The following is a 15964-nucleotide window of genomic DNA, read 5'->3' as shown; positions in this document are numbered from 1 at the left end:
TTCAAGCTGAGTGTGAACTAGTGCCATAAAAATGAAAAGTGCTGTACTCCTCAGCCAGATTTCTGAACCATCCATTATCCTTTTGAGGAATGTCTCCAAGTACTTTAAAAAAAACTTGGCTGAATGATTAGAAGCAATAACATGAGGTCCTTTCATTTGTCTTCTCTGTAGCAGCAGAGGAAAACACTGAGTACATGCTTCCATGGTTGAAGTGTACTGCAGTACCCTCAGATGGGATTCAAATCGAGTTAGTGCCTTTCCCCTTCCCTCAGAATGATGGACCGTAACTGTGCATTTATTCAGATTTTCTGTGTGTATATAGACAGAAGTCCTTGGAGCTTTTATTTTTAGGTTTTCTTTGCAACTTCAGAGGGAAGACAAATACTGGTGGATTTTGGGAGTTTTGTTATTTTGTTTAACTAAAGATGAGATGTTAGTGTCATGGCATAAGTACAGATCTTAATGGCCTCTCTGCCTTAAAACTTAAGGGAATCTTAATACAGCTGTGATTGAGAAAGTCAGACTACGAAGGAGATTCGACATCTGCCAGCTCTGTATTACGTGAAGTAGAGGTTAAATAATGCTCTAGGGTGAGAAAAAGGGAAAAAGGAGGGAAACAAAAATAGAAGCTAATTGCTAAACTTGAAGTGTCAATTACACTGGCGTTTATTTCTGCTAGTGGTTCAATTAACTGTAATGACTTAATTGAACCAATAATTGAAATAATCTTGCTTCCTCAAGTTTTAGAATAACCCCCGAAAAAAATAATTTTGGATTGCCATCTCACCTGCTGTGTGTGCTTCATGGTGTGTCGGGGGAAGTGCATTGGAGTAGGGTTAGGTTTGCTGCAAAACAGGGATCCTAGAAGGCAGATCTCATGCTCCAAATCACACACTGTCTCATAGGTGTCACCCGGGCTTTGTGACGAAGGTGTGTTTAGTGCCAGAGATTGTGGGTTGAAAGACGTTTGCATGACATTGCAGGTGTATTAGCATGCGCTGTTTCATCTATTAACAATATCTATTAATTGATATACTTACCCTTATTATGGGCTTGTTGGTGTTAAGTCTTATTGACTGAGAATTACCTGCCACATACATATTTTTGAACACTTGCAGTATTTTTAGCTTTTAATGATTTCACAATGTCCTTTGGAACTAAGGATAAGCAATATTTTTATGCTCTAAACATTTTAATGGTTTTACTTTATTAAATATTTTTGCATTTTAATTCATTAATGCTTCTAAAGGTTCATGTTCCCATTCATGGGAGATGACGTGAGAGCATTCTTTAGTCTGCAGTTATCATTCGAAATGCTTTCGACTCCTCCTGATAAGCTTTCTGGTGGTGCTTTGGTTTCTGGAACACAGTTACACTTGCATTGCTGTGTCTCTTGTACCGTGTGCATCCACATCTGCCGCTGCCCCGTTTCATCGGCCGCTGCTTGGGTTGTTCAAATTGTTGGAGCTTTATGGCAATCTGCTGCCAAGAGGCTTGTTTGCTTCTTCCCCTCCCTACCCTCAATGGGATTTTGACTAAACAGTATTAAAGGAAATCTGATGTTCTCATGCATATGTACTTGGACAAACGAGGTTATGACTGTGCATGCTGGATGGCTACAACCACAGTTTTCTCTTACAAGCCTCTGTTACATGGCAGTCATGGCTTCTTTTCATCTGCGCTGCCAGGTTTGAGCTTTTTATGGCCTTGTAAAACAACTTGTTTTCTTCCTTGCAACCACTGGAATATGTTTTGGGGTTTGTGGGTTTGTTTTTGTTTTTTGTTCCAGGAGCTATATGAGTATGCCCTTTTTTCTGCTCCAAAACAATGAATGTTCTCTGCTTTTGTTTGGTATCCTAAAGTCTCTGGTTTATGATTGCTAAAAAAAAAATCGCTCCTTAAAACACTTCTTATTTGCAGCTTTCTCTACTTCCATTTTGCTTTTGCTTCCTGATAATTCCCTCCATCTATGTACAGTCTGCTTTTCACGTCTACTTGACCATCCAAGTTACTCAACTTCACAATGAGGGTTTCACGCTTCTCTTCCAGAGAAGTTCTGGTATTGTCATGGAGTCTTTGTAGAATATCTGTTGGGGCACCAAGAAAGCCATAAGGTGATTAAGGTGAGACAGACTCCAAACTTTCAGCTTCTAAAGAGCCACTGACACCATAATTGCCAGCGTCTGGAAAATCCTGAATCTCCCCCATATGCACGCTTTTCTTTGCAGACAGCATTCAAGGATTGTGCCACTAGTTCTTGGGGGAGAAAAATCTGGCAAAATTTCGTTCTTACAGTTTTGAAAAGTCTTGTTAGTAATGGGAAATCACAAGCTCATCTTGTTCATCATTCAGTGGTGGCTCTGCTCCTGATGCCAAGTTTTTTTAGTTTTTGTATGGTAATAACTGTTAAGCTGAAATTAGCTACAAGTTTTGATTTAATGCATCAGAGAATATAATTTAAAAGCATTTACATTACTGTTTGGTGCTTTCTGTTGTTAGCTGTGGAATTCTCTCCAGGAATTTTTCCTCTGAGTCTTTTGGGGACCTTTATTTGTGATTTTTTTGGGAAGTGAATTTTGCCATTTGATGTGTAGTGGAGATGAAGTGAGCTTTCAAAGCTCAATCATTTATGTTGCATTTTTAAATCTGGTAGTTTTAACTTCACTAGCAAAGTAGCCCACTGAAAGTATATAATAAATGGAAAATCTTGGCCTTCTAGAACAAAACTGCCCGGTCCGTGCCATGTATACCTGAATAGATGTATCTTCTGTGCTTTGATTTAGTTAATAAACCAATGGAGGGAATTTTTAGCATTTATCTTGTGCTGTATGCACATATATATGTATTTACATATTTGTGTGTGTGTATATATATGTGGCAACATTCATTTCTGAAGTATTTTCATTAAATCAGCGTGGTTACGCTACAGTTGAATTTAGCTTATTGTTCTGAATTCTCTTTTGCCAGCTAATTAGATAATAATACTGCAGTTTTACTTCTACAAAGAAACATTTGAATAATTGAAATGCTGTTTGATCCTTTCTCAGAGAGAAAGTAGCTTGGTTTATCTGAGTATTTTCTACTGAAAATTTCATGGAAAGATTTAGATTACTAACAGAGACTTTTGTGTTTGTGAGGCTAACTTACATTTTGGTGTGAATCAGGCTTGGAGCAGCACTTACCTTTTTTTACCCACTCTGTAATACAGCCAAACATATCCATCCCACATCTTGGATTTTTAAATTTTTAGTGGTCTGTGGCTATTGTGAATTTAGTAAGTGGCCCTAATCTGTTCTGTATTGCACGGTGTGGGATTAGAATGATGTGAGGGACAATAATACTGTTTTGTAAAGCTATTTAAGATGAAAAGGTATTTTCCCCCCATTAGGTTTTGAAATGTAGTCTGTCTCTTTAAGCTGGTTGGAAATAATTTTCAGAACACTGAGGAGCCCGTAGCTGCCATTGACTGAGACTAGCAAGATTTGTGAATTCTGAATGCTTCTGAAAATTGCCCAAATATCTAAAAATGTATTCAAAATTAGCTTATTTTTTAAAATGGCAGACACCTGCTTGTGTATTTATATAATAATTAAATGCAAGTTTGACTTATATTTAGAAGACTTTTAGCGTAATTGGCAAGGAGTGACAAGGTCATAAATTAGCACAGATTGCTTGATCTGCTAAAGAATCTCACACAAGGTTGGTCTTTTTTGCGTAAAATCTGGGTTTGGTTGCAGTTGCTTCAAGGTGTTGAGATAGAGATTATTATAATAAAACAAGGATCTTTTGGGGAAGTAAGTTTCAAGAAGCACTTGTAAAACTTATAGTTTGGAAAATGGAATTTAGGGAACTTTATATTGAGAAGGATGAGTTTGAACTGAAAAAAACAATATTTAAAGGGACTGCATGAAAGAATCTTATAAAGATGAGTTTGAACAACGTCTGCTCATACAGATTTTGATGGATTGTTTTTTTTTCTTTTAGTCAAGTCATTTTTGCACCTTACAGTCACTGGATTTTGTGTGTATTGCTGTATCCTCTATTTTGCTGCTATTACTCGGCCATAGTGCAATTTCACATATTTGGAGCCTGCTGTTTCCCAGTCTCTAATGCATCCACAATATTTATCAATATATGTGGTTTGGAACTGAAAAGCTTATGAAGTATCTCATATTAACTCTACAATTTTTTAAACCTTTCAAGAGATGACACGAATAAGGAAGAAGATGAAGATGAAGAAGAAGCAGAGGAGGAGGAAGAGGAGGAGGAGGAGGAAGAAGACAACAATAACAATGAGGAAGAAGAGTTTGAATGCTATCCACCAGGCATGAAAGTCCAAGTGCGGTATGGAAGAGGGAAAAATCAAAAAATGTATGAAGCTAGTATTAAAGATTCTGACATCGAAGGTGGAGAAGTCCTTTACTTGGTGCACTACTGTGGATGGAACGTGAGGTAACTTGAGTTTTAGTTAGTGATTACTTCTTGAATTACTTCTAAAATACACTTGTGTATTTTAAAAAATAAATGAATAGACATCTGGAGTCTTAAACTTTCAGTATTGGTGTTCTGTGAAGGTCATTGTACTGTGTGAAACTATTAGATTTTTAACACTGTATAAATGCAGTACTTTAGTTACTCAGAAAATCATCTTAAAGTGACTTGTTCAAAGAAGGCTTACTTCATTCCCCATCTTATTTTTAGATCTCTCCATACAAGAAGTGATAGCTCGCTCTTTCACAAATTCCTCCTCTGGCTCTCTTAAGCCAATTTTATCTCATGCAATATTTGAATAGTGCACTTAACTAAGTCTATATACACACTTCTCAGCAAAGCAGAGAGTACATTAGCAGTATCGTATTTAACAAGAAAAGTACAAGATTCTTAATGGCAAATTAGTGTGCAGCAGATAATTGCATTTCATTCAGATCCGATTTCCACCCATCCCCACCCCTCCTTCCCCCCCGTGGCTGCCTCAAGCTTCCAAACAAGACTCTTCTTAGCCTAGAGGCTTCTTATGCTTTTCTTAATATATGCAGGAATATATGCTTTTTATTGTCTTTAATACAGCATTAATAGAAGTATTAATATATTTTTACAATTTCATACCACTTTTTTGCCATTTAAAACTTGAAGCAACTTTGAAAACAGCAGGGAAAACTAAAGCTGCTGAGTGGCTTTTAAGCCAATTACCAAGTCTCCGGCTTTTTTCCTCAGTTTCAATGTATCTGCTCATTGTCCTCAGCTGTCATCTTTTAAACTGTATGACTGTGTTTATAGATCTTTAAAAAAAAAAAAAAAGTCTGAGGCAAATCTGCTGTACTTTTTGTTTAGTTATTTTTCCTCTTCTGGAAAAGCTCTTGTGACCTTTTTCTGTTGTCTGGACTTTGATTACCATCCTACCTCTGACCAAGAGGGCAGGACAAACCACATTTATTCAGTGCTAGCAAGATCTGCTAGCAAAGGTCACAATTACAGAAGCATGATACTTCTCTCCCTCTTTGCATCTGGGCCTGGTGATTTCCAGGACCACCTAAGCCACAGCTGAGGAGGAACGTCTTGATATTGCTGGTTTTTATATCCATCTTTTGTAGAATTTTGTTCTACATATATTGATCTATAGGAATATGATCTTTCACATAAACTACCTTCAGACATTTGTAAGCATAGTGGGCTATGAAGTCAAGATACTAGGGGAGATGCAGCCTGCTCGAGGTGGGATTTGGAATGCGACTAACATTTCGATCGTTGTTGGAGAAGACCTGTTTAGGCATTTAAGTTGCTGAAATTTGCATCCTACGCGCTGAGAATTACTGTGTACCATCTCAAGAGGTTTCTTGCTTTTTGACTCTTGTTTTGGAATTCATATGTAAACATACAAGTTATTTTTGAGTAAATATTATGCTATCACACGTGCTATGAGGTGAAACGATCAGAGTTTTATTTAAGCAATACCACTTTAAATCTGAAGAAATGAGAAAAATGAGAAAATGAGCCTTCACCTTGGAGATCCCAGCGCCCTGGTTCTTAAAGGAGAAATCAAGATTCTGGTTTTTGAACTCTGCGTTTTAAACAAATGTATGGACTGATATCAGAGGCAGTTTTTCCTGTGACTAGGATATATTTGATAAGAAAAGCATTTTTAGTAAACTTGCACTCATTTGAGAGGTGAAGGAAGTCATTTGGTCTTTCTGGCAGCAAGACTTCCGTTTATATTCTTACCTGGTGTTTCAAAAGAGCCCTCTGAAAGGGGCTGGAAGAGCAGGATTCTTCACTGAAAAAGATACCAGTGATTGAGATTTAGCTATGGGACTGCTTGTGGACTCTGCTAAATATAGCTAATCTTTTTAATTCAAGTAAAATTACTTACATTTTTGGATTTGACAGTAAGAGCAGCTAAGCCTGAGCTTAAGGCAGCAATCTAAATGCTTTGATACTTTAGTATCGTGAAGACAAGTCTTGTATGATGTGATAACTTGATTTGGCTTCTAGTCAGTCGCAACCTGGAAAAATAACTGCTTTACTTGGATAGGTAGCAATTCCCTCCTCTCCCTATTGATTGTAGCTTACTTTTAGTGTTTAGGAATGACGAGTACTGTAACATCAGGTCATGGGATGTACTGAACTAGGATTTCATCCAGGACTCTTTTAATTCTATCATTCTGCTACCCCTTAAAGTTGACTTTCCTGTTTCCCCTTTGGGTCAGTATTCCATTTAATGGCCTGTTCTTTAAACCCATAAGTCTGAGCAGGAATCCTAAATAACTACTAATGTTTCTTATCGCAAGGTAACTTCAGTATCAATCTGGGATTCAGAATAATAGTGTGTGTGTGCGCACATGCGCATGTGCTTTGGGTACTTGGAATCAAATTTAGTAAACTTGGTATTCATCTTTGTTAAGTTTTTAAACACTCTGGAACCAGTGACACTAACCACTGTGGAACTTTTTTTTTTTAAACAGTAAATAGAAAATACAGAAATCAAATTGTTCAAGACCAGGCTGGATGGGGCTTTGAGCAACCTAATCAAGCATTTAGTCAGGAAGGTGTCCCTGCCCATGGCAGGGGGTTGGAATTCGATGATCTTCAAGGCCCCTTCCAACCCAAACCATTCTATGATTCTTAACAGCATTGTACAGCTGCACTACTTCATTCTATAGCATCTTATTGTTAGCTCCTGAGATTCAGGTGTTATGTGTCTCTGACGAAAGTAAAAAATTGTAGTGTTCAGCGGAGCCTGACTTGTAGTGAAAGGGAATGGTAAAAATCTCTACTCTGTTAGAGAGAACTGTTTATGTTACTACATGTTAACCAGAAAAAGCTTATGAGAGAAAATGTATTTCTTACAACAGGCCTGTCATGTTCTGAATTATGTATGCTTTATGTTAAACTACAACTTCTCTAGGGGCTACAGTGCTAGCTCCTTCTGTCATAATTTTAATTTTCGGCTGCCAGTGCAAAGAAAAGTTCATTATATAAGTGTTTAAGGTGAATTTCTTCTGCAGTATGTTCCCAGTAATTAAAGACAGAGGGTGCATATTCGAAAAGAGTTTAGGTTGTTTAAACTGTGTGTCATATGGTACAGTATCACAAGACATTATTCTTGAATGTTTCAAGTATTTAAAACTAGGACTTATTATTTTCAACATTGCTTTCTTCAGAAATCTGAATATGGAAGTGCTAATTTCTCTGTTTGTTGAAGCGTTAACAATATACAGATTTTGTACTTAACAGTCACCCACTGAAATTAAACGAACGTGTAGCCAAATGTCAGGTTCTTGAGAGCAGTGTATGTCGTGGGGGGGAGAATTATTAAAAAAAAAAAAAAAAAAAAAAAAAAATTAGGAGTCCTTATCTAATATTCCAGTATTTGGTTATAAGACTAAATCTCCTCCTTTCTTTGATCACGGCAAAAGAAAACAGTTGATTCTTCTTTGATAGCAGATATAGGCAGTATACTGGAGCTTTTCAGTGAATTTGCCAAAGCTTGCTAGTTCCTTGAGGTCACTTGTCTTCCTGCGAAAGGGGTACCTTTGGTAGTATAAATCTAGAGACTGGAAAAGTACGCTTTCTTCCTTGTTTCCCCTCTAGTACTTCTGTGGAGGATTGAATATGCAATCTCTCAGAATAAGTTGTGGTTTATTTTAGCATGCAATCAGTACATATGGATGTAATAGGATCAGTACGTGCACTTACGCAAAGTGCCAGTTATTTTTTTCTAATGTATAACTACTAATTTCATTCTTTCTTTTTTCCTTTATTCCTTCCTTCCCATTCAAACCTAACCTTTCTGGCAGGCATTCATTTTAACCAGTAAGGCAAAAAAGCTTGTCTCCTTACGGGCTCACCTTTGTCTTCATTTTGGTAAGGCAAAGGGGATGTTTCTACTTGAAGGCATTCTAGGTTTTCATAGGAAAACTTATTTAAAAAATAGGTAAGTAATAGCTTCTTACTAAATCTCTCCTCTTGGTTCCCAAACAAGTCTGGGCAAGCTCATCTAGGAACACCTCCCCGTCTTACCTCCTTCCTCTCCACACCCAGCTGCTTGCTTTAGGGAGTTGAGGTAAGCGAGTGTGGAAGACGGTGCTGCAGTAAAACAAATGAGGCCTTCTGGAAGCACATACTTCTTGTAATGAGAGCTGAAGAACTTCTTTCATAATGTTTTTTGTTTCCTTTTGTTTTGTGAACAGGCTCTCTAAAGCAAGATTAGCGATTAAGTAAGTTTTCCTATTTTGCTAAGGTGCAGTTTTATGAAGAAAGTCTCTAGTCTGTCACACACAGCGTTGAGATGCAGCTTGGCATCTGGTAAGCTGTTCAGCTTTCAGGGCGCTTCTCTGTCCCACGGTAAAGGAGAATTTAATTTAGGGTCAGGTTATCAACTGCAGCTTTGGGATTTGCCCCTTTTGCAGGATCTGTTTCAGCCTGGGGTCCAGCGGTCACAGGTTTAGGCAAACCGTACGCATCTGATGTGTGAGTAGTGAAAGGAGCTGTACCATGCAAAGGTGTAAAGTGTGGGCATCTGATTCCCTGGAGAAGATTCAGGATTTCTGCAATGCCGGGCCTCCTTGCAGGCTCTGACTGCTGTTCTGGGTACAGTCAGGAGCAGAGCAGGATTTGCTCCAGCCAGGAACTGGGACTGTCTAAGGTTTTCAGTTGGTGCTCCTTGAGTTGAGGAGTTGTGACCACTGCTCCTGATGCGTAACATTTAAAACCCTGTGGTATCTACAGGTACTCTCTTAAGATTCTGCATGTCCTCTCTCCTTCATTTCATGTGCCCCTGCGTCTGTCAGCGGTCACCCCAACAGGCACTACAGTTACCTTGGCTCAAAGACAGTATGTGCAGTGCACAGACTCTGCATAAGGGAAAGATTGTTTTCTTACTGTAAATGCATAAAACAAGTGAATACAAATTCTATGTTGTAGCAATATGGTTGACGCAGAAAGGACACTGTCAAAATAGTTGATTTTCACCATGTATTTGTCCAGTCCTAGTGCTGTTTTCTTGCATGCATTTAGACCTAATAAAATACGTGGGTTGCAAAGTCCATTTGGCGGTCTATTTCGGGGTATTCCTTTTGGAAAGCATGTCTTTGACTTGAAGAAAGATTACTTCAAATATGATTTCCCACAGTCTCACAGACTCGGATTTTTTCACAGTGGAAAACTCTGTAGAGTTGTACTTCAGTTTTGGAGAGAAATGTGAGCCTGTTCACCTGCATGTCACCTGGTAATAGTACAATTACAGCAGCATCTGCGGCAGTATAGGTAGTCTTGGTATGTTATAATCTGCATGGTCTGCTGCTAGACGTTGATTTTTATTGTCATGTGGAGGGGAAAAAACAGCAAGAAATTGTTTTGGAAAACTATTTTCAGATACTACTGCTACTTCATTTTTCAGTGCATTGTGATGTGAAATTTAAGTTAATAAAATACAGTATTTAGCTTCTGGAATCTCTTGTGTAGATCTTAGAGTATACAAGAAGGCAAGTTAGAAACTTCATATTTTTCTTTAATCCTGTTTAATTTATATGTCAATATTGTAGATATAGCTGGCAGTAGTTGTAAAGAAGCTGAACCGGGACTGTATCAGCCATTGTTGCGTATATCAAAATGGTAGTCAAATAAGCCCAGCTGGAAAACCAGCATGATCGTGAGTGCATTGTGCTTGGCTCCATCTTGTACTAGTTCTCTGGGTGTGTATGGTTTGGGGTTTTTTGTTGGTTTTTTTTTTTTGTTGTTTTGGGTTTTTTTATTGTTAAGTTGGCTTTCTCCCCTCTGTTTTCCTGTTTACTTGGGGAGATCAGAATTTTTGTGGCTGTACATTGAGGCAAAAGTTAATACATACTAATTTTTAACTGACTTCTTATTCAGACGGTTCTTGAATTTACAGTTGAACAGCAGATTATGCTTATTGGGAGGAAAAAATATTGTTTGAATTGATTCTTGAGGGTTTTTTTTAAATACACAATGAAACTGGCAAGTACAATACCACAGTTAAAGTATATTCTTACTAAGAATGTACTTCTCTGGTCTTGGGTTTGTATTTAACAGGTCTAGTCTTAGATAATAAGACATCTGTTATTAATATCTTGGTGCTATTTAGTATGTTTTTGTCTAGTATCATTCTGATATAAAATGGAAACCTTTAACTGAAAAGAAGTTGAAACGTGTTAGTGTTAAGTTAGTGATTCTGACTTTGCAGACACTCAGGCTCGAAAGATTTTATTTTTGTTAACTGGTCTTATCTTATGTAGTTGTGAGAATGTATTTTACTGTTCAGGTTTTACAGTATATATATGAAATATACCTCTTGGAGATCCATACCAAATTATCATTCTGGTAGTTTGTTTTACCTGTACACGTGGATTTTCTGCTGGTCAGTGCAGACTAGAAAATTACCAGCTTTCACTCTTACTCATTGGTGTAAAAAAACCATCCTCTATGTCCCAGCATATGAAGAATTGAACTATAGCTGAAACTTCACATACTGAAAAGTACGCAAATGACTTCTTTATTTGAATTCCAATTCGGTTTTGTATGGCTAATAATTTTCTTTTTCCTCCATTAATTTCTCTTATGATGTTATGATTATCTGCCTAAAACCATAAATGTGTATGTTTGGTTTTTTTTTGCTTTTAGGTATGATGAATGGATAAAGGCAGACAAGATAGTGAGACCAGCTGATAAAAACGTACCAAAAATTAAGCATCGAAAGAAAATAAAGGTAGTTTGTCTCCCTTTTTCTCCCTTGTTCCCCCAACTTTGGTTTAATATGTTTTTAAGTACCCTCCCCCTCAACCTTTTGATTGGCCTACAAATGCTTGCCAGTGAAAGTCACTTCCTAGCCTTTTAAGAACTAAAACTTTTTTCATCAAAGTTTTGTTTTTCATTTTGGTGTGGAGAGGGGAAGCTTCTCTTTCCGTCTTTTCTGTATTTTTTTTTAATGTAATTTATGTATGCATTTATAGAAAACAAATGAGAGGGATCCATTTTGTCATCAGTGGTGGGAGCAAACTTGGGGGGGATGAAATTTGGGAGCACCCTCTGCTGATTCTGGAGAGCAAACCTATGACTGGTCCATATGTATGTGACTGTCATTTCATAGCATTTCATTCAAAATTCATTCTTTTAAAACTGGTATTTAGGCTTAGGTTATGATATATTCCTTTGGCAGTGGGATGCAGGGAAGCTTTTCTTTCTGCCACAGATGTCAGTGCTCCCCCAGCACCGTGGCACCTCTGGAACCTGAGTTTTGTTCTAGAGCTCCCTACTTGTTTTGACAGCCAGGATATTATATCCCTGCGCTGCCACTGCTGCACCTGGCGTCCTGTGCATGATACCACTGATCCTAGAGCACCAGCTGTGTTTGCTTTGCCATTTGTTTTACTGTTGACAGAGTTCCTGTCTTCAATATAAACGTCTTGGCATGGACTGTAGAAAAGAATTGGTAATCTTTTAAACAAAGGGGAAAGCTTTCCTTTACATGTTGAATGTTTTAAGATAACTGTAAGCATTGCTAAATTGTAATCTATGTTAAGTTGTATGCTCAAATGAGAAGAATTTTTAATCTTTTCTTTCACAGAATAAAACTGACAAAGAGAAGGAAGAGAAGTATTCTCCTAAAAACTGTAAATTGCGACGCTTGTCAAAACCACCATTTCACACCAGCACATCACCAGAGACTGGGTCCAAACTTGACAGCACTGAAGCCAAAAATACTGAACAAGCTCCAGTTAAATCAATAGAAATTACTTCTATCATTAATGGGCTACAAGGTATTGTACTTAAACTTTTTCTAATTCTGTCAATGGCCTTTAAACAGTAGTAAATGACAATGTAGAACAGCTGGTAGAACTGTACACTTCAGTGAGTCTGGCTAATTATAACATAGTCTTCAAAAATAATCCTTGAACAAAAGCATTATTTGCAGTATGTTAACAGTCTGAAGAATGACATACTTTGTTTTGCCATCTTTTGTTTGTTTGTTTGATAAACAGCAAAGAATTTTTGCTCCCTATGTTATTTCTGAATTTTTAATTTTTGATTTATGTAACGTATAGGACCCACAATGGTTTATGGTTTTGTTTTTTTTTTTTTTTTTTTTGGCCTTGAAAACCAGAAATAATAAAGCTAGGTTTTCTGTCAGCATGGCTGTTCTTAATATTGTTTTCCCCTTTTCACACATTTACAGGAGCTTTATAATAACTAGATGCTTATCTTCATGCTTAGCTTAGTGGGTGCCTCCAGAAAAGCAAATCGTCTATAGTATAGGTAGTTTGGGTAACCACCAATTTTTGTGAAAATTGTACAAATTTAATAATCTTTCAAACTTATTCAAACTTGGATGACATTGGCCACTGGGTTCCAAATTTGTAGGTAGGGTAACAGTCAATGTAATCTATTAAGCTTCATTTCCTTAGGAAATGAGAAACAAAAAAGCAATTAGTGGTGATGATAATGACATTACTATTAGTGCTATAATTAATCTGTAATTAACTTCTGATTACAAAAGCACAATTTGAGATACACCCTCTAATATTTTGGAAGGCTAAATGTTTTCCATATTATGTAATTAATTTCCAGAAATGCTTTTAATTGTATGCAGTGCTTTTATCATTTAAGTCCATCTAGATTCATGCTGGGGATTAACTTTTTTTTCTGGTACTTGCAGGTTTTTGTTTTTAAGTATGAAAGGCTCTAATGTTTTACTCTTTCTTTTTCCTCCAATTTTAGAGCTGCTTGCTCAAAACTTTTTACAGGTCTTTTTTTCTAAACTGCAACGATTAATGCTATTGTATTCAACTTTCCCTTGAAGGGCACAGCAAAGTAAATAAGTTGAGAGGAAAACTTGATGGACCTGATTTTTGGTTGTGTTTTTTTTTTTTGTTTTGTTTTTTTAAATGTATTGTTCTTGGCTTTTATTTCAAAGGGGAAATTTTGATGCCAATTATAGTAATGTAGTTTTGGTCCTCTACAGTATGAGAAAGGCAAGTGTTAGAAGTCCATTTTAAATGACAGAGTTCTTGGAACTTTACGCCAAAATGTCTACCATAAATGTTAAATTACAAAAAAGTAAAAAGTAAAGGATTGTATAAAACTTGCTTTCCAATTGAGTCTTAGAGTAGAATTTAAGATCCTGCCTATCTTAAATAAACCAAGCAAAACACCTGAGGCAACATTTCTTAAGGTGTTTTGTTCTGTACACCTCTTCTTTCTGCTAGTGTGCTCTTCTCCGAGTTCATCGTATTTCAGTAAACATTTTTTAAAAAAGTTAATTAAACTTTGATCATTTCAGTGAATTTCATTGGCAGTATTGCTTTTCTCGACCTTGGTTACATTATCTTCTTTAAAGAGGTGGTGAGTTTTAGTGAGGAACTGAGAATCAGAGAGGGGAAGTAGGATAAGAAGAGTTAAACTAACTATGCCAACCAAAGTGGATGAGTTACAAATCGAGCAGTTACCCATATATTTGAGCCAATTCTCATTGTTTCTCCTTGTATCCATATCTTTTCCCGTTGAATGGGCTTGTTGTTGATTCCTTCTCCATTATGTCAGTTCATCTTTTCTCAGTTTTTTTATTCCTGAGCTTGAATTTTCTTACTGTTCTCCTACACTCTTATTGTTCATATATTTCTCCGAGTGCCTTTCTTTATTGCTTTCACTTCCTTTTTCAGGCTGGTCATCAGGTTGGTTTGTTAGAGGTTATCCAGTGTCTTTGTTGTTGTTCTTTCCTTTCAGAATGTGGATTCTCCAGGGAAAATACTCTCTGTTCTGGGTTTTGGAAAAAAAAATGGTAGTATTATAGGTATTATAGGTAGTAACCTATAAGAAATATTTAAGAGTTTTTATATTAAGCCCATCTCTCAATTTCTGTTTTGCTTAATTATGCAGAAGTTTCTATTTTATGGATTGATGCACTCTATGCTTTCTCCACCTCTTCAGAAGTCCCTGGATATGTACTGTATAATACAGATTTTTTCGTAGTTCCTGATTTAGCCATTATACCTTCTAATAGAACAGGAAATAAATTTTTAAAGTCTTCAAGAGTACCACTTTAAATATATACTACTAGAGATCCTTATAGCATGTGTTCATATCTGTACAGTTTTCTTTAGTTGTTTATTTTAAGAATTCTTTGTAACCAGAATCAAGACAAACTTTTCTTGTTTTGTTTTGTTCTTTTGGATTTCTTTTTAATTAGCTTCTGAAAGTTCTGATGATAGTGAGCAGGAAGATGACCAAAGTGCTCCGAATGTACATGCTGATGGCAAAGAGGAATCTCAACATGAAGCTGTAAGCCAAGATAAAAACGAACTCTGTCTAAAAGAAGAACAGAGCAGTTCATCCCTCCCAGAAGAAACTAAACCCCTGACAGATGTAGTGACCAAGTCGGGATCCAAGTCTCCTGAAAGATTGCGAAAAGAGATGGAAGAGTTATCTGAAGATACTGACTCCGATAGAGAAGATGAAGCCACAAAGAAGAGAAAGGATGTGAAGAAGGAGGTAGTGGATAAAACAGCAAAACCACAGGCAAAACGTGGTAAGCGAAGATACTGTGTTGCAGAGGAATCTCTAAAGACTGTATCACCTAATAGAAAGGATGAGAAGTCAAAAAACAAAGAGTCCCTTAGTTTAGAAAACAGCAGTAATAGCTCCTCAGATGAGGATGAGGAAGACAAATCTAAACTGAAAATCACTCCAACCAAAAAGTACAATGGACTAGAGGAGAAAAGGAAGTCTTTACGGACAAGTGCTTTCTACTCAGGATTTTCTGAAGTGGGAGAGAAAAGAATAAAGCTTCTGAATAACTCTGATGAAAGACTTCAGAACACTAGAGCGAAGGATCGAAAAGATGTCTGGTCAAGTATTCAGGGACAATGGCCGAAGAAAACACTGAAGGAACTCTTCTCGGACTCTGACACGGAAGCTGCTGCCTCCCCTCCACACGCTGCTCCTGAGGATGCTGCAGCAGAGGAGCAGCTTCAGACTCTTGCAGAAGAAGACATTTCTTTGCCTAGCTCAGAACTTGAAAAATCTTTGCCAGCTAGTGTGGACGTTAAACCTGTTGAGGAGAAACCAACTGAAGTGGGTGAAAAGAAAGTTGAATTTCCAAGCAGTGGCAGTAATTCAGTGCTAAATACTCCTCCTACGACTCCTGAATCGCCTTCATCCGTAACCGTAACGGAGTCCAGTAGACATCAGTCCAGTGTCACTGTCTCTGAGACCCTGCCACCAAATCAAGAAGAAATACGAAGCATTAAAAGTGAAACAGATAGCACAATAGAGGTGGATAGTGTTGCAGGGGAGCTGCAAGACCTCCAGTCTGAGGGAAATATTTCCCCAACAGGTTTTGATGCCAGCGTCAGCTCCAGTAGTAGTAACCAACCAGAGCCAGAGCATACTGAAAAAGGTAAAGGAAAGGGTAAATAGAACTGTCTTCAATCTAACCAGATCTCATTTTAGCATT

The 15964-nt window shown here is 37.3% G+C and overlaps 1 protein-coding gene across 1 annotated transcript in view; it reads left to right on the top strand.

Moving 5' to 3' along the window:
- ARID4B (AT-rich interaction domain 4B) overlaps nt 1-15964 on the top strand; it is an 89559-nt gene that overhangs the window by 62891 nt on the left and 10704 nt on the right. Inside the window, exons 17-20 of the mRNA XM_074164523.1 lie at nt 4204-4452; nt 11137-11221; nt 12080-12272; nt 14699-15907. Coding sequence (XP_074020624.1) covers nt 4204-4452; nt 11137-11221; nt 12080-12272; nt 14699-15907 — 1736 coding nt within the window. The remainder of the gene's footprint in view (nt 1-4203; nt 4453-11136; nt 11222-12079; nt 12273-14698; nt 15908-15964) is intronic.

Source organism: Numenius arquata, chromosome 2, assembly GCF_964106895.1.
Source record: "Numenius arquata chromosome 2, bNumArq3.hap1.1, whole genome shotgun sequence".
Lineage (NCBI taxonomy): Eukaryota > Metazoa > Chordata > Aves > Charadriiformes > Scolopacidae > Numenius > Numenius arquata.
The sequence above is the reverse complement of the archived record's forward strand: the minus strand, read 5'-3'. Positions and strand labels throughout refer to the sequence as shown.